The 27302-nt window shown below is 37.0% G+C and overlaps 1 protein-coding gene and 1 long non-coding RNA gene across 2 annotated transcripts in view; one reads left to right on the forward strand and one right to left on the reverse strand.

The window, feature by feature from the left end:
- Positions 1–23284, forward strand: part of LOC107595828 (amine oxidase [flavin-containing]-like) — a 60818-nt gene extending 37534 nt beyond the window's left edge. The window contains exons 2-15 of the mRNA XM_016286392.1: positions 2103–2197; positions 4283–4420; positions 12132–12236; positions 13900–13991; positions 14079–14220; positions 19421–19570; positions 19862–20021; positions 20452–20548; positions 20653–20706; positions 20816–20873; positions 20963–21060; positions 21157–21268; positions 22025–22087; positions 22208–23284. Of these exons, the coding sequence (XP_016141878.1) occupies positions 2103–2197; positions 4283–4420; positions 12132–12236; positions 13900–13991; positions 14079–14220; positions 19421–19570; positions 19862–20021; positions 20452–20548; positions 20653–20706; positions 20816–20873; positions 20963–21060; positions 21157–21268; positions 22025–22087; positions 22208–22363 (1520 nt within the window). The 3' untranslated portion in view covers positions 22364–23284. The remainder of the gene's footprint in view (positions 1–2102; positions 2198–4282; positions 4421–12131; positions 12237–13899; positions 13992–14078; positions 14221–19420; positions 19571–19861; positions 20022–20451; positions 20549–20652; positions 20707–20815; positions 20874–20962; positions 21061–21156; positions 21269–22024; positions 22088–22207) is intronic.
- Positions 23285–24022: 738 nt separating this feature from the next.
- Positions 24023–24800, reverse strand: LOC107595829 (uncharacterized). Its single transcript, XR_001610307.1, has 2 exons — positions 24496–24800; positions 24023–24423 (listed from the first exon to the last, which is right to left on the reverse strand). It is a non-coding gene; the product is annotated as an uncharacterized lncRNA (long non-coding RNA).
- Between the last annotated feature and the right edge of the window lie 2502 nt (positions 24801–27302).

Consider the following 27302-nt stretch of genomic DNA (forward strand, 5'->3'; position numbering starts at 1 on the left):
ACATTTTGGAGCACTTCATGCTTCCTTCTGCTGACCAGTTTTTGAAGATGCTGATTTCATTTTTCAGCAGGATTTGGCACCTGCCCACACTGCCAAAAGCTCCAAAAGCTGGTTCAATGACCGTGGTGTTACTGTGCTTGACTGGCCTGCAAACTCGCCTGACCTGAACCCCATAGAGAATCTATGGGGTATTGTCAAGAGGAAGATGAGAGACACCAGACCCAACAATGCAGATGACCTGAAGGCCGCTATCAAAGCAACCTGGGCTTCCATACCACCTCAGCAGTGCCACAGGCTGATTGTCTCCATGCCACGCCGCACTGATGCAGTAATTCATGCAAAAGGAGGCCCAACCAAGTATTGAGTACATGTACAGTAAATGAACATACTTTCCAGAAGGCCAACAATTCACTAAAAATGTTTTTTTTATTGGTCTTATGAAGTATTCTAATTTGTTGAGATAGTGAATTGGTGGGTTTTTGTGAAATGTGAGCCAAAATCATCCCAATTAAAAGAACCAAAGACTTAAACTACTTCAGTCTGTGTGCAATGTAATTATTTAACACACGAGTTTAACAATTTGAGTTGAATTACTGAAATAAATTAACTTTTGCACGACATTCTAATTTATTGAGATGCACCTGTATTTACCAAGGGCGCCAATAATTCTGACCACGACTGTATATACATTTATATAAATCTAGTTTTTATTTCCAGCATGGTAAAAAGTCATTAAATCTTATGAAATTCACAGGAGAAGTTATACTTCCTCTGTAAGGAGAGGAAATGCTTATGTGTGTGTGTTCAGAGTCAGAAAAGTCCTGTGAATTGGTATTTGATTTTTGCTTGCAGGGAGCCTAGTTCTCACTTATTGTTTCTAGTTTTGAGCAATGCATTGGAGGAAACTGTTGGTTTATTGGTCTGACACCATAATCACTGCACAGCGTCAGGGGTTTAAACAGGAATCTCAGTGATTACAGGGAAAATGCAAAGATTTATTGAAAGGTATGGTGGTTTTATACTGAGAGTGTTCCCCAAGAGACATCTTAGATACTGTGAAGATTTGTTTTCTCTTACCAATGACACAAAGGCTTCAACAATAAAGCTAGACTCTGTGAGACTTTCAAGCTGGTTGATGCAGATGTCATTGTATTATTGGCCCAGTGCTGTGTTGCCTGTATTTTTGATCAAATAAATGCAGCCTTGGTGAGCATAAGAGACTTCTTTCAAAAACATTAAAAAAGGCTTACAAACCCTGACCTTTTGAAGTGTACATACACACACAATTTTTTTATGTTATTGTATTTTTTTGTTTTGTTTTGTTTTGTTTATTATTTTTGTGGCAGTTCCTGGGAAAAGTTTGCAGGGCAAGTGAGAACTACAGGCCAAACCAGGTCTGTATTAAAAAAAAAAATCCTTTGTTAAGCCCTGCAGATTTCCACAGAATTGGAAACGCCCACCATTCACAAAGTTCTACACATCTTCTACTCCTCTCGTGTTCATTAGATGTTTTGGCTAATTTGAATATATTTTCAGTTCCTAATATGAATATGCCACTCTCATGCCCATTTGACTATCCCACTAATTTTACCTAACCCTAACCCTGTGTCTTCCCTTTACAAGTTGAGGTAAATGGCAAACAAAATATTTCCACACCACAACTTGTTTACACAAAAGAGTTTGAAATATGTAGATGTTATTTTTAGCAGGTCAGTCATGATGACACACACAATAGAAATCCAATTGCAACACTGTCATTGGTAGCTACTGTACACAGTCAGTTAGGAACTGAGTTATAAAGACAGGAACAACCTTTAATATGATCAGGACAGGAACAGTTTGAAAAAAAAATTATCAAAACATTTTTTAGATTAGACCACAGGCTACTGGCATCTCAAATGTTCTCTAAAGCTCTGTCTTAGCATTTAGCCAAAGTACTGATCTGTTTTTATGCTGTTGACACAAGTTCAAATGCATTTCCCTTTCTCTCCTCATCATCTCCTGAATAAAAATAAGTTTTCTTAAAGTCCAATCTATCAGATATTTTTACATATTCTATGTCTACTAAAAATCAGTCTGCATTTTACATTCCCAATTCACAGGTCTGAGTGCCGCCAAGCAGTTGGTGGAGAGCGGCCTGAATCCTGTGCTCCTGGAAGCCAGAAATCGCGTTGGTGGAAGAACCTACACTGTTCAGGTAAGATACTCACGTGAAGCAAATTAAATTACTGCATTGTACGACACATAGTCTGCTTTTATGTGTGATAGGAACATGAGTCTCTTATCCTTTGTTAAGCCCTGCAGATTTCCACAGAATTGGAAACGCCCACCATTCACAAAGTTCTACACATCTTCTACTCCTCTCGTGTTCATTAGATGTTTTGGCTAATTTGAATATATTTTCAGTTCCTAATATGAATATGCCACTCTCATGCCCATTTGACTATCCCACTAATTTTACCAAGACAGACCCCTGTGTCTTCCCTTTACAAGTTGAGGTAAATGGCAAACAAAATATTTCCACACCACAACTTGTTTACACAAAAGAGTTTGAAATATGTAGATGTTATTTTTAGCAGGTCAGTCATGATGACACACACAATAGAAATCCAATTGCAACACTGTCATTGGTAGCTACTGTACACAGTCAGTTAGGAACTGAGTTATAAAGACAGGAACAACCTTTAATATGATCAGGACAGGAACAGTTTGAAAAAAAAATTATCAAAACATTTTTTAGATTAGACCACAGGCTACTGGCATCTCAAATGTTCTCTAAAGCTCTGTCTTAGCATTTAGCCAAAGTACTGATCTGTTTTTATGCTGTTGACACAAGTTCAAATGCATTTCCCTTTCTCTCCTCATCATCTCCTGAATAAAAATAAGTTTTCTTAAAGTCCAATCTATCAGATATTTTTACATATTCTATGTCTACTAAAAATCAGTCTGCATTTTACATTCCCAATTCACAGGTCTGAGTGCCGCCAAGCAGTTGGTGGAGAGCGGCCTGAATCCTGTGCTCCTGGAAGCCAGAAATCGCGTTGGTGGAAGAACCTACACTGTTCAGGTAAGATACTCACGTGAAGCAAATTAAATTACTGCATTGTACGACACATAGTCTGCTTTTATGTGTGATAGGAACATGAGTCTCTTGACTATAGTCACAACCAGGGGTGTGCGATACGATAATATCATAATTATTGTTTTAACAATGTGCAACTTGACGTTATTGATTATGTCACTCACAAAACATAAACTCACATACACTCCATTTGATGCAGCGTCTGTGCTACTTCTGCACTGCAAAATGGATATACACTGAACAAAATTATAAACGCAACACTTTTGTTTTTGCCCCCATTTTTCATGAGCTGAACTCAAAGATCTAAGACTTTTTCCATGAACACAAAAAGCCTATTTCTCTCAAATATTGTTCACAAATCTGTCTAAGTCTGTGTTAGTGAGCACTTCTCCTTTGCCGAGACAATCCATCCACCTCGATCCTCAACATTGACATCAGCAAACCGATCACCAACACGACGCCATACACGCTGTCTGCCATCTGCCCTGTACAGTGAAAACCGGGATTCATCCGTGAAGAGAACACCTCTCCAAAGTGCCAGACACCATGGAATGTGACCATTTGCCCACTCAAGTCGGTTACGACGATGAACTGCAGTCAGGTCAAGACCCAGATGAGGACGACGAGCATGCAGATGAGCTTCCCTGAGACGGTTTCTGACAGTTTGTGCAGAAATTCTTTGCTTATGCAAACCGATTGTTGCAGCAGCTGTCCGGGTGGCTGGTCTCAGACGATCTTGGAGGTGAAGATGCTGGATGTGGAGGTCCTGGGCTGTTGTGGTTACACGTGGTCTGCGGTTGTGAGGCCGGTTGGATGTACTGCCAAATTCTCTGAAACGCCTTTGGAGACGGCTTATGGTAGAGAAATGAACATTCAATTAACGAGCAACAGCTCTGGTGGACATTCCTGCAGTCAGCATGCCAATTGCACACTCCCTCAAAACTTGTGACATCTGTGGCATTGTGCTGTGTGATAAAACTGCACATTTTAGAGTGTCCTTTTATTGTTGCTAGCCTAGTAAAAACGGAGTTTCAAGTTGCCAAGTAGGACGCTGCCTGCACAAGGGAAGGGAATCTGCTGTCTTTGCATGCATATTCTAACACTTCCTTCTCGTTTTTCCTTTTTTGGTCTCAGTGTGGCTTGTAGAAATTTTAGTCACTATTTCATTGTGAATCTGACACAAATTGTGTGTGCTTTCAGAATAAGGAGACGAAATGGGTGGATCTGGGAGGAGCGTACATTGGGCCCACTCAAAACCGCATCCTGAGAATAGCCAAACAGTACGGCGTGAAAACATACAAAGTCAACGAGGAGTTGTCTCTGGTTCACTATGTGAAGGTAAACCTCAGTGAAGGCCTACACATGTAGCAGCTTAGACTTATTACCGAATCAAAAGCAAAACATCTGTGAAATTCAAGCAAGATTTTTCCCCTGTCTCAAAATCCAGCTCTCTTCACAGCCTCAGGCCAGAGCTTCAGCTAATAATACAGCCTTTGTTTGAGCACACTCATGTCTTAATGCACAGGAAGTCAGAGCTAGCCCCGGTTCACTCAGCTGAACAGGGCTGAATATAGAGTCCCTACTTCACATTAGTGTGCTGCGCTCAAGCCTGGAGATGCTAATCGCTGCCTGAAGGAAGTCTGTAATATGGTTTCAGACTCTTGGAGTGGGTAAGAAGGGCGGAACTCAAGAAACCAGCCTCCCCTCCTCCTGCCCCATATCCAATTTGGGTAGACGCATCACTGCCCTTAGCACATGCACACTGCATGACCTTATTAGATTTGGCTGTAGATTGCTGTAGTCTTCTCCACTCTGACCCTGCTATTACAGGGATAAATTACTGGATTTTTAGTACTGCTCTTTATCCTGTGGACTTTACTGCTTTCTGTGGTCATATATCATAAGAAAAATGCAGGTGGTTTTAAAGTTATCATGGTAAATCAAAAGGGTTCTTGAGATGGAGACCAGCAAACCGACAACTCACACATACTCAAGAAGGAAGTGTGCACAAAGGGAAAGGTCATGGTGGAGATTCATTGGAGTGTTCATTGTAGATTATGTCAGGATGGAGCTGGATTTCAGTTGCTGTGGAAAAGACCCATTGGCATGTTTCCCATAATACTTCGCTTTCCCCAGCAGAATAGTTAACTGTGTAACACCATACCATCACATCTATACATTATAAGCAGTGTTGGGGAAAGTTACTTTTAAAAGTAATGCATTACAATATTGCGTTACTCCATAAAAAAGTAACTAATTACGTTACTTAGTTACTTTTTATGGAAAGTAATGCGTTACGTTACTTTTGCGTTACTTTTTAAATCTGGACAGGGCTTGCTTGCTTGTTTTTCAAATAAAAAAGTTCTATTTTATATTTTTGGCAAATATAAAAGTCTTTTCACGCCAAAAGTGAAATGAATAAGCCTCAGGCTGAAGGAAATGTAAATGTACGTCCGTACAGTAGAATGCAGAAGAAGACATTTCAACACACTTCAGCAATAAAAAAAGACACACAAATGTTTGTGTAGAGTCATTTTTGATTATTAGTACGGTTACACTGGATCATCGAAGGCCAGAAGCAAAGACATTGGTTAATAGAATGGGATTAAATACACAAAGCATATTTGTGTTGTTTAGCATTTAATTATTGCGGGTTTGCGTCATATTCTGAGTTGCATTATTTTTATTCATTTTGAGGAATACAGAATCTGTGTGTTTGTTTTTTGTGAGTGAGATGAATGAATGCATATAAGTGTAAATATTTGGTTAATTCTGAATATTTATAAGATCTGAAACTTTAAACTTTGCTTTCGGTCTCAATATCCTAAATCCTCTCAATATTAGAAATCAGGAATCATGTTAAAGGCGTAGTTCACCCAAAAAATTTAAATTGATATTCCAAACCTATGACTTTCTTTTGTCCATTGAACACAAAAGGAGACATTTTGCAGAATGTGCAGGTTGTTCTTTTCTATGCAGTTACAATAATTGGTGTATTTAAGCTTTGAAAAGCAGCAAAAACATAAAATATCATAAAAGTGGTCCAGATGACGCATGCACTGTATTCCATAATGCAAGTCATATGATAGCTAGTTGTTTCAGTGGTCTATTAAACATGGCGAGTCAGTGAGCTGAATTTGATATCAGTTTAATGCATCCTTGCTGAATAAAAAGTATTAATTTCTTATTGACCCCAAATTTAAACAGTAGTGCATGCTTGAGGAAATCACTTTCTGTCTTCCACAGAAGAACATAAGGGTGAATGAAGACAGAATTTTATTCAACTAACCCTTTATTGTTTTTATTCCCTTTATTTATTCATTTTTGTTTGTTTGCGAGCATGTTTTTGATCTTTTGAGCTACAGTACAGTGCCTCATATTCCTGCTGGAGTCATTTCTATAAAAATACAACCCCTGCATTAAAAAAAACAATCCTTGGTTCCCATTCCTTGGTTTGTGCAGTTTAACAGCACAATCATTGTCAAGGTCAATGTCAAGCCAGCTGTTCCTTAACAGGCTTTTTCAGAATAAACCCAAAGGCACTAATGCAGAAAGAGGTAGACGCCAGGAAGAGACTATGAACACATGTAGGCATATCTGATTGATTTCAAGGTTTTATTTGTTGAAGAATGCATCAGCACGGATTCAGACATCTGTAAGAGAGATGCTGTTCAGAGGTTCAATGATACTACTTGAAAATAAAGGAGAGGCTCAGAGCTGAGCTACATAACGTTTTCATTTGGCTTCTTCATTTCAACCAATACTGTTCTGGTCTGTCTTGCTATAGGCTGCTTTTTGGAACGTGTTGTGATTTAAATAGAATGACTGCGAATGTGTCTGTCCTAATGATTAATGATGTGTGCGTTTGTGTTAGTGTATGTTCTCCTCTCTCCTCGTGCCATTATCTTCTGATCGGAGCATCCCTGTGGGTTACCATGGCAGCACTCCTCATCAAAAGACAATCGCTATCAGGATTGAGGGGACACACTCTCTTTCTCTCTGTCTCTCTGTCTCTCTCTCTCTCTCACGTTTTCTCACACCATGATGTCTGGCTCTGTCTTTGGGATCAGGGGCGTTTCCCTCTCATAAACAGATCACTTCAGTCCACAGAGGCACGAAGTCAGATTTTTAATGTTGAGCTATGCAAATGTCACATCAGAGAGAATTTTTACTGGTGATCAACCCACTAATTAATAAAGCCAGAGTACATTTTCCAGCTAAAATTGTGTGTGGGGGGATTTAATAGGAATCCATGCGATCTGTAATTTGGCATCAGTGCGAAAGATTTCGCAAAGGTTTCAGGTTAGTCATGGGGATTCACTGTGTTGAACAACAGAAAGCTGCTTGATTTGAAAGGGACTTTAGTGGGAGCTGTGCTGTTTACATTGCTACACTATTGACAAACCTTTTTTGTTCGTGAAATTTTGCTAATGTGACTGCACTTTAATTGTCATAGGTCACTAACAATATGTTGCTTTGTCATTGAGGAATGAATAAATTCATCTCTATTGATCTGGTCTGTTGTTGACTATGACAGCTGTGGCATAATTCACCTTTTGAGTTAATCCTCGATATTATCAGACAACTTATTATTATCAGTCAGTTAAATCTGCTTCTGCGCACTTTGTTGAAAGTTTTACAACCGCTTTTATAGTATCACCTGTTACTCAGCAATCACTTATTGGCCTTGAGGCAGTATTAGCCAATAAGGGCCTTACAGTGTGCTGACCATTTTATAATTAAGGTGAGCATGCAGCCAAGGCGCCCGTGTAATCAGCTTTTCTATAGCTGTAATCCTAAAGGCCAGATCCAGTTTCCTCTGCCTCGATCCATGAGGAACTCACATGCAACTGTTCTTTCAGACAGCTTTAGCATATTAATATGATTATGATTGAACAGTTGTGCAAAGGCAGTGTTGTTAAAAATTAATATAGCCTATTGTACATTGTTTGTAGAACTGTACATTTACATTAGTGCCAAAATTCTGAGCAATACTAATAAACCACATATACTTATTGTATATTAATGTTGTGGAATTACTTGGAATTACATTATTATTGTTTCTATTGCAATTAATTATAATGATATGTAATATGTGTATAGTTTTACTATTAATGCTTAAAGGTTGGTGTTCCCAAATTTAAAAGTACAGTGTGCAATTTCAGAATCAGAATCAGAAAGAGCTTTATTGCCAAGTGTGCTTACACATACAAGGAATTTGTCTTGGTGACAGAGGCTTCCAATGCACAGACAGGTTGACAAGTAACAAAACACAGATAACAAAATAAAAATGAGTGAGTAAAAATAAAATATGTAAAAACAATAGACAAAAAGACTATTAGTAAGTAGACAGTATATTGTATGAACAGATGTGCTATAGACAAATTATGCAAGGTAATGTGAATAGATGTAAGATCTATGTAACTAGCATCACCAAACAGACTTGCTGAAATAATTACTCTTTCCTAGGAGTGTAAAGCGTATCTGTACCGTATTGGTTATTGATATTAAACATTTTTATATTGTATTGGCTGAATTCGATTTATATCGACTGATATTGGATATTTAATTGCTCATGCTTATTTATATTTAGATTAATTTTGCATTCATTTAGCACTCACTTAATCTTTAAAACACTAATAATCTTTAGCAAATCAAAGTAAATATGCATTTTTAATATTGTAAATTTAATGGTGCAATGCTTAAACTCAGGTTGCATTTTAAATGATTGATTTTTAGTTTATTTATTTATTTATTTATACAAAGTAGTGTTAGGATTTTAATATTGGTCATTTATTGGTTATCGGTATAACAGCAAAACAATTATAAGCTTATCTGTATCTGCCAATATAGGTGCAAAAAATGCAAAACATTGTGCACAGCTGCTTATAATAACTGCTTGTTTAATATATTTTCATTCTGTAAAAAGTCAATACTGTAACATACAGGCAAACAGAATATTAATTTGGAGGATGATACAACTGCCGTCGGACAGGATGTGGTCTCATTTCATTGCTTGTAACCGAGTGGTGGGCGGCAGTGTGGATATAGAGTAGTATGAGGTTAGTGATAGCAGAGAGACTTAGGTTTTGCTCTGGCTGAAAGGATATCATAAGAGATGCACTCCATATCCCCACCTCAATTCTGTCGCCATGGGAACAGACCTGTTGCTGGATGCTGAGCGATCCAGTGTCCTCTCCAGCATTGGTCTGGCAGGCTCGCAAATGATATGGAAATGTCATGGTCCCTTATTTAGCTGAACATTTTTTCCTGTAGTGTTAGTTGGCTTAGAAATGCAAATGGCTAAGTCACATTCAAAGGCAATAAGACTGCTAAATAGTAGTAAGGAACCATGAAGTCAGCTGGCCTGGCATCTTATTTTAGTGTTGTTGTTTATTGTATTATGTGAGAGGACTCTTATTGTTTTTTTATGTTGTTGTTAGTCTGATGAAATGCCTGTTGATAATGCTGCAAATCATTTTCCCAAAGGGGACAAATAAAGTTACATTACCTTACCTTACTTACCTTACCTAGATCATAAATTATGAAAGAACATTATACATATGCTTTTTTTAAAAACCCAACTTAAGGCCAAGGAGACCATTTTAGTAAGATATATGGGTTTAACTGACATTGCTGAAGAAATGTCATGCATGTTTCCCATCAGAAGTGTATTTTAAATTTTAAAAATATATATGTTTAATAATTACTGTAGCTCAAACAATAGAGCATGGCACTAATGCAGAGGTCATGGGTTCGATTGTCAGGGAATGCATGAACTGTATGAATTGAAACTTTAAACAGGGCTCGCAAAATTGCTAACCCGACGTCCCGAGGCTATCTTCCAGTCGGGCAACCAAAATGCATCACCGCCCTGTCCGACGGGCTAGCTTAAGTACAGGGTTCAAAACGCGGCACGGGTATTTATATATGAATGTATCTCTGAAGGGAACTGACTGTCTTCAGAAAAGTTTAGATGGCATTTTCATTTCATCTTACCTGTAATGCCTGATAAAGTAGCGTTTATGAATTCAGCTATATTTCTGCCGTTTCAAAAGCCCGACCTTGTGGCAAAGAATTAATTAGCATTTTCAGTAAGCCCTTCTGCTGTTTTTGTTTAGATCAACATGAAAATCGGCCCATGTTTTTATGCAGCAAACACACAGTTGTAAATGTGGAAGAAGTCAATGTGCCTTCTAAAAGTCTCTAAACAATTAAGACAGTAAGATATATATTTATGCTTTAAATTAATAAAATAATGTATTCGTGTGACTCATCCCTTTTCTTAAAAATGAAATGAAATGAAAACCTGTATCTGAACGGCAAATTATGTCATTTTACTGTTTAATATGTTACCATGTACATTGCCGACCCTGCTTATATGGTATTTTTTTTAATTGTTTAGCTCTTAAAAAGGGTAATTAAAAAGCCTTAAACTGTTTTTTTAATTCTGCAGTTTCCCTGTAAATAGTGAAATAAATTTCCTTCCTTGATATTTGTTATATGTGTGTTTTGAAAATGTTTTTGATTGACATTTCGACTGCAAAATTATTTCAGGCTACCAAAATCTGAAGAGTGCCTACCCGAAGGGCTACCAAGGATTTTAAAATTTTGCGAGCCCTGCTTAAATGCAATGTAAGGCGCTTTGGATAAAAGTGTCGGCAAATAGATAAATGTAAATGTATAATCAAGCATGGTTCTTAATTATTTCAAGTTCAGTTGCCTTTTTTAATTAATATAATAGGCTAGATTTGAACCCTGGAATGCTAAATAAAAACTACCACTGGACTGCTAAGTTATGATTTCTTTCTTTGATTTTGGTAATGTTTTGTCTTGTTTAGGGCACCAGGTGAGTCAGAACTGCCATAGTGCCCGCTCAAAGAAGTAGGAGCATGACGTCCCTACAGTGCTGTTAAGTGTTTTGCGGTGGTTTGATATTTGAGGTGTTCAATCATTTATCTGTCCTACTAAGTGCATTCTAGTCCTACTCAAAAACCACTCTGGTTCCCCTCAGATGTTTTCTGCAAGCAATAAAATGACAGGGTTTTCCAAAACAGTGTGCTGAAAATGCACAAATCACTATGTCATGACAAATTGCTCGGAAGTGAACGCTGGACGTCAAACCCAGGGGTGCGTGAGAATCTTTCTAGGTGACAGGTCTTTGATTTTGTCAGCAGTTTTGACTAGGTTGCCTGATTCAGTGCCGCAGTAACCTTTAGCACGCTTTCAACTGTCAGTCTAGAGCCTTCTTTATCATGGATTTCAATTTCATTATCATTATGGGTTTAGTAATCGTGAGTGACTTTATGGTGAAGAACAACATATTGAAACGCAGTGCTTCATCTTTGATGTGTAGTTAAACATTAATCAATCAGCCCAACGGTGCTTATTTAAGAGCCCCACAGCAACAGAGCAATCCAGGTATGAAGTAATGTCTGCATATAGTTACCCCATTGGCCAGCCGCAGAGAATGATCATACTGACTAAGCGTTTCCACTACTGTGGGAAGCAAGCGATGTGTGAACAGCTTGTGTCATATAGCCGCTGTTTGCCAAAGACTAATATTGTCATTATCCATGATTATGAATTTTCTTTTTACTGAATTAGCGTTATCATTAATCTCTATTTATAGATGCTTTATCATTATTGTATATTCCACTCCAACTCTCTAAATGAGCATATATATCTTTCTCCTGCTCTTAATGAAGAAGATTGTCACATTTTTATGTGAAAATCATAAAATCTTACTGAGATTTGATAAGGTCGAGTTGTTTCTGATCATCTGGTTGTATTAACGCAAACTGTAAAGGCTGTGAACAGAGGCCCTCCATTAACTGATTTGATTCCAATCCAGGCGAAATGCAGTTACGTATATTTTAGGCAGCAAAAAACATTTTCCATTCCAGACTGGTTACACTTCTAATGATAATGAGGTCATGATGGCTATGATAAAGACATTACGTCAACAATGACAAAATAATAATCACAATTTTCATTATTTGGTGCTAAGGTAGCAGGTTTCTTACAGACACTGTTTCTTGTTTCCAAGGGCAAATCACATGCATTCAAAGGGCCTTTCCCTCCAGTGTGGAACCCTCTTGTCTACATGGACTACAACAACCTCTGGAGGACAATGGACAAGATGGGGATGGAGGTAAAGGCCATTTTTATTCAGAACCAATTACATTTGTTTTTTAAAAGGTCCATGAACTGTTCTACTGCATACTTGAGACTTACCTGCAGTACTTGAGTGCCTCTACAACACTGCTGCTGAATCTACATCACAAAACACTTAAACACATACAGTGCAACACGTGTAATCTGATTCTCAAATGAATGACTCTAATGAGTCGATTCATTGTAGTGAATCAAACACGTACAGCGTGACAAGTATAGTCCGATTTCCCGAACAAATGACTTTCGAGTTCTTTTTAATTTGTTGTTGCGTGCAGTTGATATAGGTCAACATTGACAATATTGTACTAAAATGTAAGTCACATAAGGAATAATTGACGACACACAAGTGCGAGGCATTCGTCCGGTTTTTAAGGACAAAAACCGCTTCACGTCGTGGCCGCATCGCCACCTCGGGTGTGCATTATTTTCTAATAATTCAACAGATCGGAGTCAATTATTCAGCTTATACTACAGTTACCACACCTCAAGACATCAATCAGATGATATATTTCAAGACATTCGTCCGGTTTTTGTTTATATTTATATATATAGATTCAATATTTATCCTATTGTTTACTATATTTATTTGCTTGGCCAGTGTCGTTGTGGGTTGTGGTTATTTTGCCGTTTTAGGCTGTATGGACCTTTGAAATAACTGAAATCATTTGGCGAAGTGATATGGATATGTAATGCGGTCAAGACCTGCCCGGAACTACATTCGCCATGCGTTTCCCTGAAAATAATTGCTCACCTTAGAAGCCAATCAGATTCAAGCATTCAACGGCCCCAATAAATAATAACTATTCGTTTGAACTCTTGTATAAAATCAACATCAAATTTGCAATCGTAGTTTTCAGGGAAAACTGCACTCTCTTGCTCTTGTCATGTATGCTATACTTATAAAAACTACATATTTACCACAGTATGTTTCTTCTGTGTTCAGTTGTGTTCATTTGTTTCGCTTTGTCTACAGACAGGCTGTGTGAGCCTCAACTGGAGCGACCTTGTTATACTGTTAATACATTATCCATTATTAATCATTGTTTACACCACATGTAATAAAATCAGAATCATTCTCGCCGAAATTTCGATGCTTCCCTAATTAGATGTTTTAATCAGATAGATGTCCAGTCAGTCAAGTAAAATTCTCTTTCACTTGCCCCTTCAAAAACATCCATTTGTCCCAGACAAGCATAATGTCAAGCTCTGTTACTGTATATAAAGTTCAACCCGCCAAAGTGGGAGTGACCATGTTACATTTGGTGGGTGTTAATGTCAAGCCCTGACTGTATATTAGAAAACATCAAAATTTCAGCTATAAATACAAAAGAATATTTAAGAATACTACTTGCAAACATTTTTTGCTAAGAATACTATATAACTTGCTAACATCGATTTTATTCATCTGAAAGAAGAAAGTAATATACACCTAGGATGGCTTGAGGGTGAGTAAATCATGGGGTAATTTTCATTTTTGGGTGAACTGTTCCTTTAAATTCTCGCATAATTTGGCAATATAATTTTGTTCAGAACATTTGCTTCTTAAAAATAATCGTTAATGGAGCTTTTAAAGAACCGGAATGAGAATTAATTCAAGTGAATGAACAGACTGATTGCATGATTGCAAATATGCACTTTAGATTCCTAAAGAAGCTCCGTGGAGGGCCCCTCATGCTGAAGAGTGGGACAAGATGACCATGCAGCAACTCTTTGACAAGATTTGCTGGACCAGGTACAGAGAAGGGACCAATTAAAATGATGTAATGTTGTGGCATATTGGCTGTTAATGGCATATCCCTTTGCCCACGGGTTGCTGCAGGGCCGCTCGCCGCTTTGCCACTCTGTTCGTCAATGTGAACGTGACCTCTGAGCCCTATGAGGTGTCTGCTCTGTGGTTCCTTTGGTACGTCAAGCAGTGTGGAGGCACTATGAGAATCTTCTCTACCAGCAACGGAGGCCAGGTAAGTCTTTATACAATAGTTTAGCTTATAGAAACTGTAGGCCTGTTTGTATACTTTATCTCGGTTGGTTATTTCTCTGACGAAGAGCAGAGTTAATTATATGCCAAACATGTGAACTCCTGTTTGTGCACGTCTCTTTAGCTTTTTCACCACAGCAGTGCTTGTGTTTACAGTATAATTAACATCTGTGGGAGAACGAGAGAAAGGCAGGCCAAGGGAGTGAGAGATGGGGGGTTTAGTGTCCTCACACAACAGTACCTTTTTCTAAATATTGGCAGTCCAGGAAAGCAGGTGTTAGAAATAGTGATATAAATCAAGCTGTAGCTGTTTAAATTCAATGTTCCTGCCAAGTCCAATAGTCATGGTCACGGTTCAGTCTGTACCCCTAATTTAGTTAACCACAGCTCTCAAAATGGGTCTTGTTGCAAGGCAAAAAATTTACTTTCTGTGGAAGAAAGAGAAATATTTTGCTGTTATGAGTACAGAAGAAGGGTTTCATAGGGTTAAAGGGAGAGTTCACTTTAAAAAAATATTCAAACTGCATGTTTAAATATAGTCATGTCAGACATGTCATACTAGGTTTGATATCTGACAGATTGTAGCTTTTTTCTCATGTTTCTCATAACTCAACATAAAAGAGATCAACTAATACTTTTTTTTTATGACCGATCCAATACAGATTATTTTTGTTTAAATATCCAACAACTGAAATGCAGAACCAATTTTTCATGGTTTATTTTGGTTTTTGACACAATAACAAGATTATTATTCTCAAAATTCTCGATTCTCAAAAACGCAATATCGATATTTAAAAAAAAAATGTATACATGATTCATGGCAGTTGTTTCGTTTTGAGTTTATATCCCGACCGCTATATAGCAGTCTTCTTACCTCTGAACTTAAACAGTGACAACGTGTGTGTTCCGCTCCTGCAAGGTTTGTCCAGTCCACCCCGCTCCCGCAAACATTCTAATATTGCATATAATTTTCGCGTATCAGGGAGCCGCTATCAATAGAGAGTATTTTCTTTTGAATTAGCGCTCGCGCTGTTCACTTTCACTTTCGATTTCACGATCACACGTGCACTCTGTGTAAAGGGAGCGCATCTTACGATATAAGATATTTAAAACAGACACAAAAGGAGAAAATACTGTAGCCGGCAGAACAAGATCACTGTTCAAGATGCGCGAAATATAGGACGAAAATCCAAATATTGAATTTTATATAAATTTTCCAATAATGTAATAAATTAATAAATATATTAATAAATTCAAATATTGAATTTTATATTAATTATATTAATATTAATGCTCTGAGGGGAACGGGTAACTGACTGTTTTCAGAAATGGCGTTTTCTTTTCATTTTGTCTCTGTATGATGCATTTAAATGAGTGTTAATATGCGCAGCGCTGCAGTGTTTACAGCGGTAACCAAGGAAATGCTGTATCTGCTGTACCATAAGCGCCGCCTGTTGTCAGAGAGTGAATCTGCGTCTCATACAAGTCAAGTCAAGTCAAGTCACCTTTATTTATATAGCGCTTTTAACAATACAGATTGTGACAAAGCAACTGAACAGCATTAATTAGGAAAATAGTGTCAATAATGCAAAATGACAATAGTAAACACTCATTTTTCAGTTAAAGAAAGTTCATCATTGAATTCAGTGATGTCAACATCCAGCTCAGTTCAGTTTAAATAATATCTTTGCAATCATGTCAACGATATCGCTGGAAATGAAGTGTCCCCAACTAAGCAAGCCAGAGGCGACAGCGGCAAGGAACCAAAACTCCATCGGTGACAGAATGGAGAAAAAACCTAATTTAGTTAACCACAGCTCTCAAAATGGGTCTTGTTGCAAGGCAAAAAATTTACTTTCTGTGGAAGAAAGAGAAATATTTTGCTGTTATGAGTACAGAAGAAGGGTTTCATAGGGTTAAAGGGAGAGTTCACTTTAAAAAAATATTCAAACTGCATGTTTAAATATAGTCATGTCAGACATGTCATACTAGGTTTGATATCTGACAGATTGTAGCTTTTTTCTCATGTTTCTCATAACTCAACATAAAAGAGATCAACTAATACTTTTTTTTTATGACCGATCCAATACAGATTATTTTTGTTTAAATATCCAACAACTGAAATGCAGAACCAATTTTTCATGGTTTATTTTGGTTTTTGACACAATAACAAGATTATTATTCTCAAAATTCTCGATTCTCAAAAACGCAATATCGATATTTAAAAAAAAAATGTATACATGATTCATGGCAGTTGTTTCGTTTTGAGTTTATATCCCGACCGCTATATAGCAGTCTTCTTACCTCTGAACTTAAACAGTGACAACGTGTGTGTTCCGCTCCTGCAAGGTTTGTCCAGTCCACCCCGCTCCCGCAAACATTCTAATATTGCATATAATTTTCGCGTATCAGGGAGCCGCTATCAATAGAGAGTATTTTCTTTTGAATTAGCGCTCGCGCTCGCGCTGTTCACTTTCACTTTCGATTTCGCGATCACGCGTGCACTCTGTGTAAAGGGAGCACATCTTACGATATAAGATATTTAAAACAGACACAAAAGGAGAAAATACTGTAGCCGGCAGAACAAGATCACTGTTCAAGATGCGCGAAATATAGGACGAAAATCCAAATATTGAATTTTATATTAATTTTCCGATAATGTAATAAATTAATAAATATATTAATAAATTCAAATATTGAATTTTATATTAATTATATTAATATTAATGCTCTGAGGGGAACGGGTAACTGACTGTTTTCAGAAATGGCGTTTTCTTTTCATTTTGTCTCTGTATGATGCATTTAAATGAGTGTTAATATGCGCAGCGCTGCAGTGTTTACAGCGGTAACCAAGGAAATGCTGTATCTGCTGTACCATAAGCGCCGCCTGTTGTCAGAGAGTGAATCTGCGTCTCATACAGCCCACCTGCTGTTTCTGTTTCATGCAGATGTTTAATGTAGCATAATTTCACAAAGCTAAAGTCAGGTTATTCTGTTTTTGCTTCCTGCACTCAAAGGTCGACACACATCCGCCATTAAAGCAAGTAACAGTGAGTAAAACAATGGAAATGTGTGTGAATAGAGTATTAGTGTAAGCGAGATTAGCGGCAACCACGCTGGCGATGCTAGCGGGCTATATGCTAATAGCGGACTCGGAAGTCAAAAATAGAACTAGTGCTAACAAAGCGCTCTGATTGTTTTTGTTGTAGAATACGATAGGGGATATATTCACACGTTATAAAACTGAAAAAGGATGGTGTATAAAATTGATTTTAAGATAAAAATTAGACGACAAAGAATTAACTTGACGGAGCTCAAACTCAAACCACACGGCAGCAACAAACAGGAAGTGACGGAAGTGATTCTCAGTTCATACAGCCCACCTGCTGTTTCTGTTTCATGCAGATGTTTAATGTAGCATAATTTCACAAAGCTAAAGTCAGGTTATTCTGTTTTTGCTTCGGATTTTGAAATTATACAGTCTAATATAAATCAAACATTGCACTTTTTTTCAATTCATGATTAAAATGCAGTGGTTGCCTCTGATTTCAAATGGCTATGAAAAATCAAGGTGCAACACAGAGTGAATAATATGCAAATGTTATTTTCCATGTGATTTTTCTATTTCTGTACCTGAACATTTACAAACATAAAAACCTAAAGCATCATTTAATTACTATTTTTGTGCTATAGGCCTATATTTAATTGTGCTATTACTTGTAATTTGTTCATTTGTTCTTATTTACTGGCTGTCACTTGTCTTTAATAATGTTTAAACTTTATATTTGTTTATTTTTGGCTAGTGATTTTTGCTGTGGTATCGAAATAAAAATTGGTATCTAAAATACTGGTGTCATATAAGCTTATTTATTAGAATACAAGGTAACAGATCAAAAACAATGATAACAGCAACTATTTTATTTGTTGTGGCAGGGCCAGTGAAAATGTTGGCAGGGCAAGCAAAAATTTGAACCACTGGCCCAACCAGGCCAGTAGAAAAAATCCTTAACGTTAATCCCTGTAAGGTTTGCATATGGTGGTGTGTTCTAAATGACAGTTTTATTAAAATTATATCTTATTCCTAAAATAAGAAATATCCCAATATATCGTATTGCTTACAGTATCACAATATATCGCAACATATCGTATCGCAACCCCTGTATCGTGAAATGTATCGTATCGCCAGATTCTTGCCGATACACAGCCCTAATCATTATAATACAATTTATTTAGTATTTTAGTATACTATTATTATTATTACAATTATTATTAGCATTAAAAAAAGATCACTTGGTGCCATATATTGATAAACCTGATATTAAACAACCAGTAACAAAAAGTGGGAATACTGGTAAAACAATATTGACCTCAAAACAAATGAAGTCATAATGTGTAAAGTACTCACAGTAATGTTTCAGTCAAGCCTCTGTAATACTCTTTATAGAGGAGAATATTTAATTTGATTATTAATCTATGAAGCTGCTTTTTATGACCGATCCAATACAGATTATTTTTGTTTAAATATCCAATAACTGAAATGCAGAACCAATTTTTCATGGTTTATTTTTGTTTTTGACACAATAACAAGATCATTATTAGGGGTGTAAGAAAATATATTTAATTTGATTATTAATCTATGAAACTGATTTTTATTCCTTAAATTAGTTGATTATAGTATATAGTTCTCAAGAGAGGCAACCTTGTGTCATACCCATTCATTCCTGTGACAATTAACTGATTATGTAACATACCAAAATAGTGGCCACTGTATCTGGGTCACATTTATATCAGGAGCCTTCTAGCAAATGTGTCCTCTGATAATACACAAATAAAGCAAATAACAGTTTTGTTTGCTAAATTGATAACAAAATGTCACTTCTTTTATCTTTAACTCCCTATGGAATGACATTGTCAATAAACAGTCATGATCTGCCTGTTTCTGTTCTTTAACCTGTTTTATATTCTGAACTTGTCTGATAAGGTCTGTGCATGGTGGGCAGTATTATACAACTCTATAATAATTCTATCTCTGAGAGACAGAGACACCTATTGGTGAATTAAAGAATTTTAATCCTTGTTGAAATGTGAATGTTTATGTATATGACTAGTAAACCGATCATATTTATTACATACAAGATCTAACCAAAGTATGGAAAACTGTTTTCTGCTGCCCCATATGACAGGAGCGCAAGTTTGCCGGAGGTGCCAATCAAATCAGTGAGGCGATGGCGAGAGAGCTGGGTGACCGTGTGAAGCTGGGCGGAGCTGTCTACAGCATTGACCAGACTGGAGACCTCGTGGAGGTCAGGACAGTTAATGAGGAGATATACAAGGTGAGATTGTACACAATATAGATATATATACAGTATGTATATATTGTTTCTTGAGCACTAAATCAGCATATTAGAAAGATCATGTGACACTGAAGACTGGAGTAATGGCTGCTGAAAACAAAAAAAAATCTCTTACAGCAGCTTTAAATGTTGTTAATGGGCACAGTGCTGATGCTTTATGGGGTTTGACCATGCCTCCTACACAACAGTCCTTTTAACACTTAACTATCTGAAATGATGTATTTGTAAAAAAAAAAAAATTAAGAATTTTCTTTTTCTCTTTTCTTGTAGGCCAAATATGTTATACTTGCCATACCACCAGGGCTGAACTTGAAGATCCATTTCAACCCTGAACTGCCCCCTCTGAGGAACCAGCTCATTCATAGAGTCCCCATGGGCTCAGTCATCAAATGCATGGTGTACTACAAAGAGAACTTCTGGAGGAAGAAAGGTCTGTACTTCTTGTCCACTTTCTACCACTTTTTACAAACGAATCTTGGGACTGAAGTGGCATTGAATGCATGCAGTGTTGTTATTGTTAACTAAAACAATTAAAAATTGGTTTTGTTATTTGAAATAAAGCTGAAATGAAATATTATGAAAAACTTAAACTTAAATGAAAATTAGAAATGTTGCATTGGCAACCAACTAAAATAAAATAGGTTGAAGTACTAAAATGACTAAAACTAAAGCTGAAATAAATAAATATATTTAAATATAAAAAAGCACATAAAATGATTAAAATCTAAACTAAATGAAAATGAAAACTGAAAATATAAAAATAAAAGCTAATTCAAAATATTATTAAAAATTGTAAATAATACTAAAATAACACTGGCTACACAGTCTTTATGCTAACCTGGGCTGTTTTCTTTTTTCAGGATACTGTGGCAGCATGGTGATCGAAGAGGAGGAAGCACCTATTGGTCTCACTCTTGACGACACTAAGCCTGATGGGTCTGTGCCTGCTATAATGGGGTAAATAAAGCAATGAGCTTTCTATCGTAGGATGAACATGAACTACAAACAAAATAATTGAGATGTTTGAGGTGACAGGACAGTAAGCTGGCTCCTCTTTACAGTTTCATCCTGGCACGAAAATCCAGGAAATTAGCAGGCCTGACGAAAGAGGAGAGGTAGATATTTCTTTCTCTAGTTTTCATATTGGTAAAATGTCACTACTACGTCTGTGCACACTTTATGCTGAAATGATTATTCTTACCAGAATGTTGTAAACCATTTCAGAAAGAGAAGGATCTGTGAGATTTATGCCCGTGTGCTCGGCTCAGAAGAAGCATTACATGTGAGTCTCCATGACCAGAAGTCATCCTTTAGTCTTATAATTTTTTAAGAAATGTTCACGCTTCATTTTTATGGTGATATCTTCTTTAGCCTGTGCACTACGAGGAGAAAAATTGGTGTGAGGAGGAGTACTCTGGTGGCTGCTACACTGCCTACTTCCCCCCTGGTATCATGACACAGTATGGCAGGTTAGTGCACTGCCGGATGGTTCAGCATTATGCTAGCCTGCTGATGGTAAACTAGAGCAGGAATTGAGATGAGAAGTGACCGTTTCTCTGTTTCAGGGTCCTGAGGGAGTCAGTGGGCAGGCTGTACTTTGCAGGAACTGAAACAGCCACAGAGTGGAGCGGTTACATGGAGGGGGCCGTGCAAGCTGGAGAGAGAGCCAGCAGAGAAGTGCGTTCTTAGCCAATAGTTACTGAGATCTGAGATATTTATAAAAAACATAGTTCTGCCCAAACTTCCTGTTTCAACAGGAAATATATCAGTGCAAGAAACAAAAAGCTCTCATCTCAAAGTTTAAAAATCTGTCATTGCAATATAACTGAATTTTGATTGGTCTTTTGTTTTTTTGGGAGTCTATTTTACCACGTCACAATCGACTTCATTTTGTGCATGTATTCATGCTTATTGATATTTTTATATTTATTGATTTGATATATTTATTTGATATTATTGATATTTTTGGGGATTTATTTTTGAAAAATGCTGGATATTTTTTGTGGAAAATGTGGTGTATATTTTTTTCAGGAATATTTAATGAATAGAAAGAAAAAATACAAATATTTATTTGAACTAGAAATTTTTTTTTAGAACTATAAATGTCTTTACTGTCACTTTTGATCAATTTAATGTATCCTTGCTAATATTAAATTGTATTGATAATTGCATTAAATTATGTATAATTTTTTTTTAAATCTTACTGACCCAAGACATTTGAACAGTAGTGTGTACAGGAAGCTCTTCTAAACTAACACATACACTTGCTTGCCATCTGTTAACGATCTTGTATATAAAACTAAAGCACTTTTTGTCATTTGCTCTAGATAGGAGCGTCTGCTAAATGTCTTAAATGCAAATGCTAACTGAAGTTTATGTCTGATTTGTTATTTGAAGGAAAAACTCTAAATACTGTATGCTTCTTTCTTCCAGATTTTGTGTGCAATGGGAAAACTCCATGCGAGTCAGATCTGGCAGCCAGAGCCTGAATCATTGGTATGAATTGCACTTTTGAATGCACTTAAGAAACATGTTTTCATCGAATCCATAAATATCAAAAAAAGCATTTTTAGTTTTGGATCTTGAACAAATTCTACTCTGAACACTTTTTCTCAGGATGTCCCGGCCCGGCCGTTTGTCACAACATTTTGGGAAAGAAACTTGCCATCCGTTGGGGGATTACTGAAGTTCATGGGCGTGTCCTCCTTCCTGGCTCTGGCCACAGCAGCAGGAGTGGTTGCCTACAAGAAGGGGCTCCTCCCACAGAGCTAAAGCCCCTCCCACTGTCACAACCTGTTCTCTGTGAGCTGGCCTTTGTGATTGTGATGTTCAATCATGGTATGTGGCCGAGTTACTTAGATGAGATTTGACACACAATTACTCAGTCATTGTTAAAAATTAACCAAGTGATTATTATGGCTTAATGAGTAGCTACTAATTGTTAATGTGGGAATTGTCCTGTCAAAGAATTCACAAACTAGCCATATTAAATGAACCGAACGTGTGACATTCCACAACCATTCATTGCGTGTGTGAGAGTGTGTGTGTTTTCCACCAGTCTTATTAATTACCTCTGCTAATTTCAGGTGCTGTTCTCAGGAACTCGTTAATTAACCTTCCAAAATATTGAAGTAACATTACAGAGATTAGATTAGCATTTATATCTCTATAGCAGAGACTTTGAGAATATCTTCTCTACAACACAACACAACACAACACAGAAGCTGTATTAGCTTCAGCACAATTCAATATATCATTCATGAGAGAAGCAGAGGCTGTTCATATCACACATTCTCAGCATACAAATGACAGTTAGTACAGACTGGCTTGAAGTGAAATCTATCAGTCATAGAGAGCTGATTTGAAGGTTATCCCAGTGTTTAATGTCATTTCTAAAAGCGACTGTATGATTGAATCATATGAAAGAATTTGAATGTACTTTTACATATTAGATTTTTTCATGTAACAGACCAGTGTATACTTGAAATATGAATTAGTTTTTTGACATGCATTCATTTCCAACCATCCGTTGTTTAACAATCCTCTAATCCCATAGTATATTATTAGGAAAAAAATGTTAATTTGTAGACAAATATAAAGGCTTTCCCAGTTTATCTAAATGGTTTAATAAGTTATTTTTTCTTTTTTCCCATCTACCAATCTTGTGACTGACAGATAGATAGATAGATATATAGATAGATAGATAGATAGATAGATAGATAGATAGATAGATAGATAGTGGAAAGTCGAAGTGTCCTTTCCTTCACCTCGGAGCAGTAACCTGTGCAATATTATTTACAGAACAAGTCTAACATTGTGTATGGTGATTCATTAAAGTTTATCAGATTCTTACCGTCTTCAGAATGAAATGTATAGTTCATTGTCTAACATTGCAATTCATTGAAAAGGTGATGCAGCCCCAGACAGACAGATTAGAAAATAAGTTGTATTAAGTGTGTAAAACTGAAGTGTGTAAATTTTGTTGTTCCAAAGATCCGTTGTAACTGTTGTTTGTGGTGCCTTAATCTGATGTAGTATTTCTCATTTCTCAAGTGCCTCTTTACTGATGAGCTCCTCCAGTTTTGAACATTATCCCTGGGTCAGTGACTGGCTCCTTTAGGTGATGCTTTCTAAAAACAAGCTCCTTTCACAGGCGTTAGAAGTAGAATTTCAGAGATTTGTGAAGCTCTTTGACTGATAAATCTGCATTTAAGCAACATTCAAAAACGCACTGCTCTAGTATTCAGCATACAATGGAAAGCTTTTACAACTGCTGCCTGAAGAAGCACTGATGATCCAGGACTGACAGAATCAGAGGCAAACCCACTCCTGACTGCTGACTATATTTTGTTGTTCCAAAGATCCGTTGTAACTGTTGTTTGTGGTGCCTTAATCTGATGTAGTATTTCTCATTTCTCAAGTGCCTCTTTACTGATGAGCTCCTCCAGTTTTGAACATTATCCCTGGGTCAGTCACTGGCTCCTTTAGGTGATGCTTTCTAAAAACAAGCTCCTTTCACAGGCGTTAGAAGTAGAATTTCAGAGATTTGTGAAGCTCTTTGACTGATAAATCTGCATTTAAGCAACATTCAAAAACGCACTGCTCTAGTATTCAGCATACAATGGAAAGCTTTTACAACTGCTGCCTGAAGAAGCACTGATGATCCAGGACTGACAGAATCAGAGGCAAACCCACTCCTGACTGCTGACTATAATGTTTGATGAGAAAGCTTTCTATCTGTGACCTACATCTTGGTTAGAGTCTGGTCCACTGTGAACTTAATGATGTGGTGACACTTTTGTCCTGACATGTGTTTGCTGTAACTTCTCCACCTGGTGTGCTAGTGAATTGTGCCTCTCTCTCTGTGTGTGTGTGTGTGTGTGCTGACATGTGAACTTCTCCACCTGGTGTGCTAGTGAATTGTGCCTCTCTCTCTGTGTGTGTGTGTGTGTGTGTGTGTGTGTGTGTGTGTGTGTGTGTGTGTGTGTGTGTGCGTGCTGCTAATGCTTTTCCGAAACCACATAACATGGCCCTGTTTACCTGATCTGTCGTCTGCTCCAGTTTGCATAGCTGCCCTGCTGCGATCAGCCCCCTTTGTCTGATTTTGTGTGCGTATCACAATGTCCAATGGTCTAGTCTTGTAATTGCATTATTTGATCTCTTTGTACAAATTCAACGACTAAGCTGATAATAAAAGTGTGTGATTTACCACCAGACCCTGCGTATGCCGTTCTTTTGTTATCAGTGCGTGCAACATTCTCTTCTGAATTGCTCCCCTTTAAAGTCACAAGCGTCTTGATGGGCGTGATGTCCTCCTTCAGAGAAGAAAGCAGATGAGGCTCTTCCAGCAGAGATGAGCTCATTTCAACCGCAGCAGGGCATGAGCTGCCTCAGCCACTGATTTCCCTGTTGAAAAAACAGCATATGCTGGTTAGCTATGTTATGAAGCATGGCAGCTGGTTTGAGCTGGTTTAAGGTGGACCAGCTTAAACCCGCTCATGACCAACTAAGGACCAGCTCAAACCAGTTGCCATGCTTCAAAACACACCTAACCAGCATATGCTGTTTTTTTCAATAGGGTTAAGTTCCTAGGTTACATGGAAATAAAACTTAATATATACTTTTTTCCCCTCTTGATGTTTTGTCTTTCTGTGATTTTGTATATATACATGAAAATTTAAGTGTTTACTGTAACAAGTTTTTGTTTTTGAAAACATAAATCTGAGGATGACAATCCTATAATTCCATAGTATATTATTATGTAAATATTAAAATCCAATTTTAAAAAAAAAAGTCAATTTAATGTTAAAAAATGAAAAAAGTAATTAAATATGAATTTGTAGACAAATATAAAGGCTTTCAAAGTTTATTTAAATGGTTTAATAAGGTTTCTTTCTTTTTTCCCCATCTACCAACCTTGTGACAGACAGACAGACAGACAGAGAGAGTGAGCCTATGGTATCTTTTAAGTCGTTCGCTACTTGTTTTGACCATTAGAGGGTGCCAATGTACCACAGTTATAACTACAATGCTGTAGTTCCTATCTGTCTATCTATCTATCTGTCTATCTGTCTGTCTGTCTGTTTCTGTCTCTTTAATGTTATGAATATTATTGAAAATGCTTCAGAATAAAATGATCGCATGTTTTGTGTTCCTCAGGCAAAGAAATTTACTGAGCACGTGCTAAAATTGCCATCACTCAACTTGAGTGTGTTCTTTTTTCTCATTTCCGCAAGGTAAATGCAGGTTATGAATGGACATTAATAGGAAACCTAATACTATTTGCTCTATGAAAACATTGGGAAACAAGCCGTTGACCTCGTCAATCTGCCAAATATTATCGCTTCGTCGTTACTCCCTACAATGTCTCGTCTCTCACCATCCCAGCTTAAAGTTCAAAAGAAGCATCAGTGTTGTACAGAGATAAGGGATGCTGGGATATCATATCGCCTAATGATACTTTGAAGTTGTGAATGCTGAAAATGGGCTAAAGTGCAGAGAGGGGGGGAAACAAGAATAAATTTGTGTGATAAGCACTGGATAAGACTCTCCTCCAGACCGGAGAGGAGAGAGAAGAACAGAAGATGCAACACCAAACACCATCAATATAAGAAAATATCCCTGAAGACACAATTTAGAGATGACCAGGGGTCCTTATAAGAATTTAGTGTTCATGTTAAACTGTTCTGTGCCAGTGTATTGAGTACGAGACGCTATAGGCCTATAATTCTATCAGAGAAAAGCCTGCAACCCCTTTGGCCCCTGACTGTTGTGTCTATTCAAGATTGTGGGAAATTATAAGCAAAGGATACATCCATGCCTTCAAAAATAACCTTAAAAATCTTATTTTGAAATGTTATACAAGGGAACGCATGCGTTTGTCCTGTATTTTCAAGCATACTTTCATCGGTTTGATGGTGTTTATGCTACAAAAATGGAAAAACAATGTGCCTGCAGTAACAGTTCAATCATAGAAAATAAAATGCATATTCAGAGGCTGTGAGTGTGTGTACTGGTATTACCTAAGTTATGGGGACCAATTCGACCAAATGTCCCCACAAGTATAGAAAAACCAGTAAATTCTAACATTATGCGAACATTTTTTTTAGGTCCCCATGATGGAACAAGCTTATAAATCATACAGAATGATTGAAAATGTAAAAATACAGAACGTTTTGAGTGATGGGCAGGTTTAGGGTAGGGTTATAGAATATACTGGCATGTAGGGGGATAAAATATACTGTCTGTACAGTATAAGCCACTGCTTATGGAATGTCCCTATAATTTTAGAAATACGTGTGTGTGTGTGTGTGTGTGTGTGCGCCGCACGTTTTTATGATTTATGAGGACACAAATTTGTATAATGACATGGGTATGATATAGGTATTACAATGAGTTGATTTATGGGGAGATTTATGAGGACATTTCGAGTGTCCCCATATTTCAAAAGTTTACCTAAGAGAGTCTCTAAGTTATCTTTAATTCAAAAGTATGCATTTTCATTCATTCATATAGACTAGGCCTATATGGTTGCAAAAACATTTTAGTAAAATTTTGCCAGTTTTTTAAAAATGCTTTATTGACTGACATTTCAGATTTTCAGTTTTTATGCTTTCAAAATTTATGCCACATAGCCATGTATGTAGGCTATGTAATTTCACAGTATATCCACCTCCTAAATTACTACACCACAATTCTATAATAGTACAAT

The sequence above is a fragment of the Sinocyclocheilus grahami genome, unplaced genomic scaffold (assembly GCF_001515645.1).
Source record: "Sinocyclocheilus grahami isolate Dianchi unplaced genomic scaffold, SAMN03320097.WGS_v1.1 scaffold209.1, whole genome shotgun sequence".
Classification (NCBI taxonomy): Eukaryota; Metazoa; Chordata; class Actinopteri; order Cypriniformes; family Cyprinidae; genus Sinocyclocheilus; species Sinocyclocheilus grahami.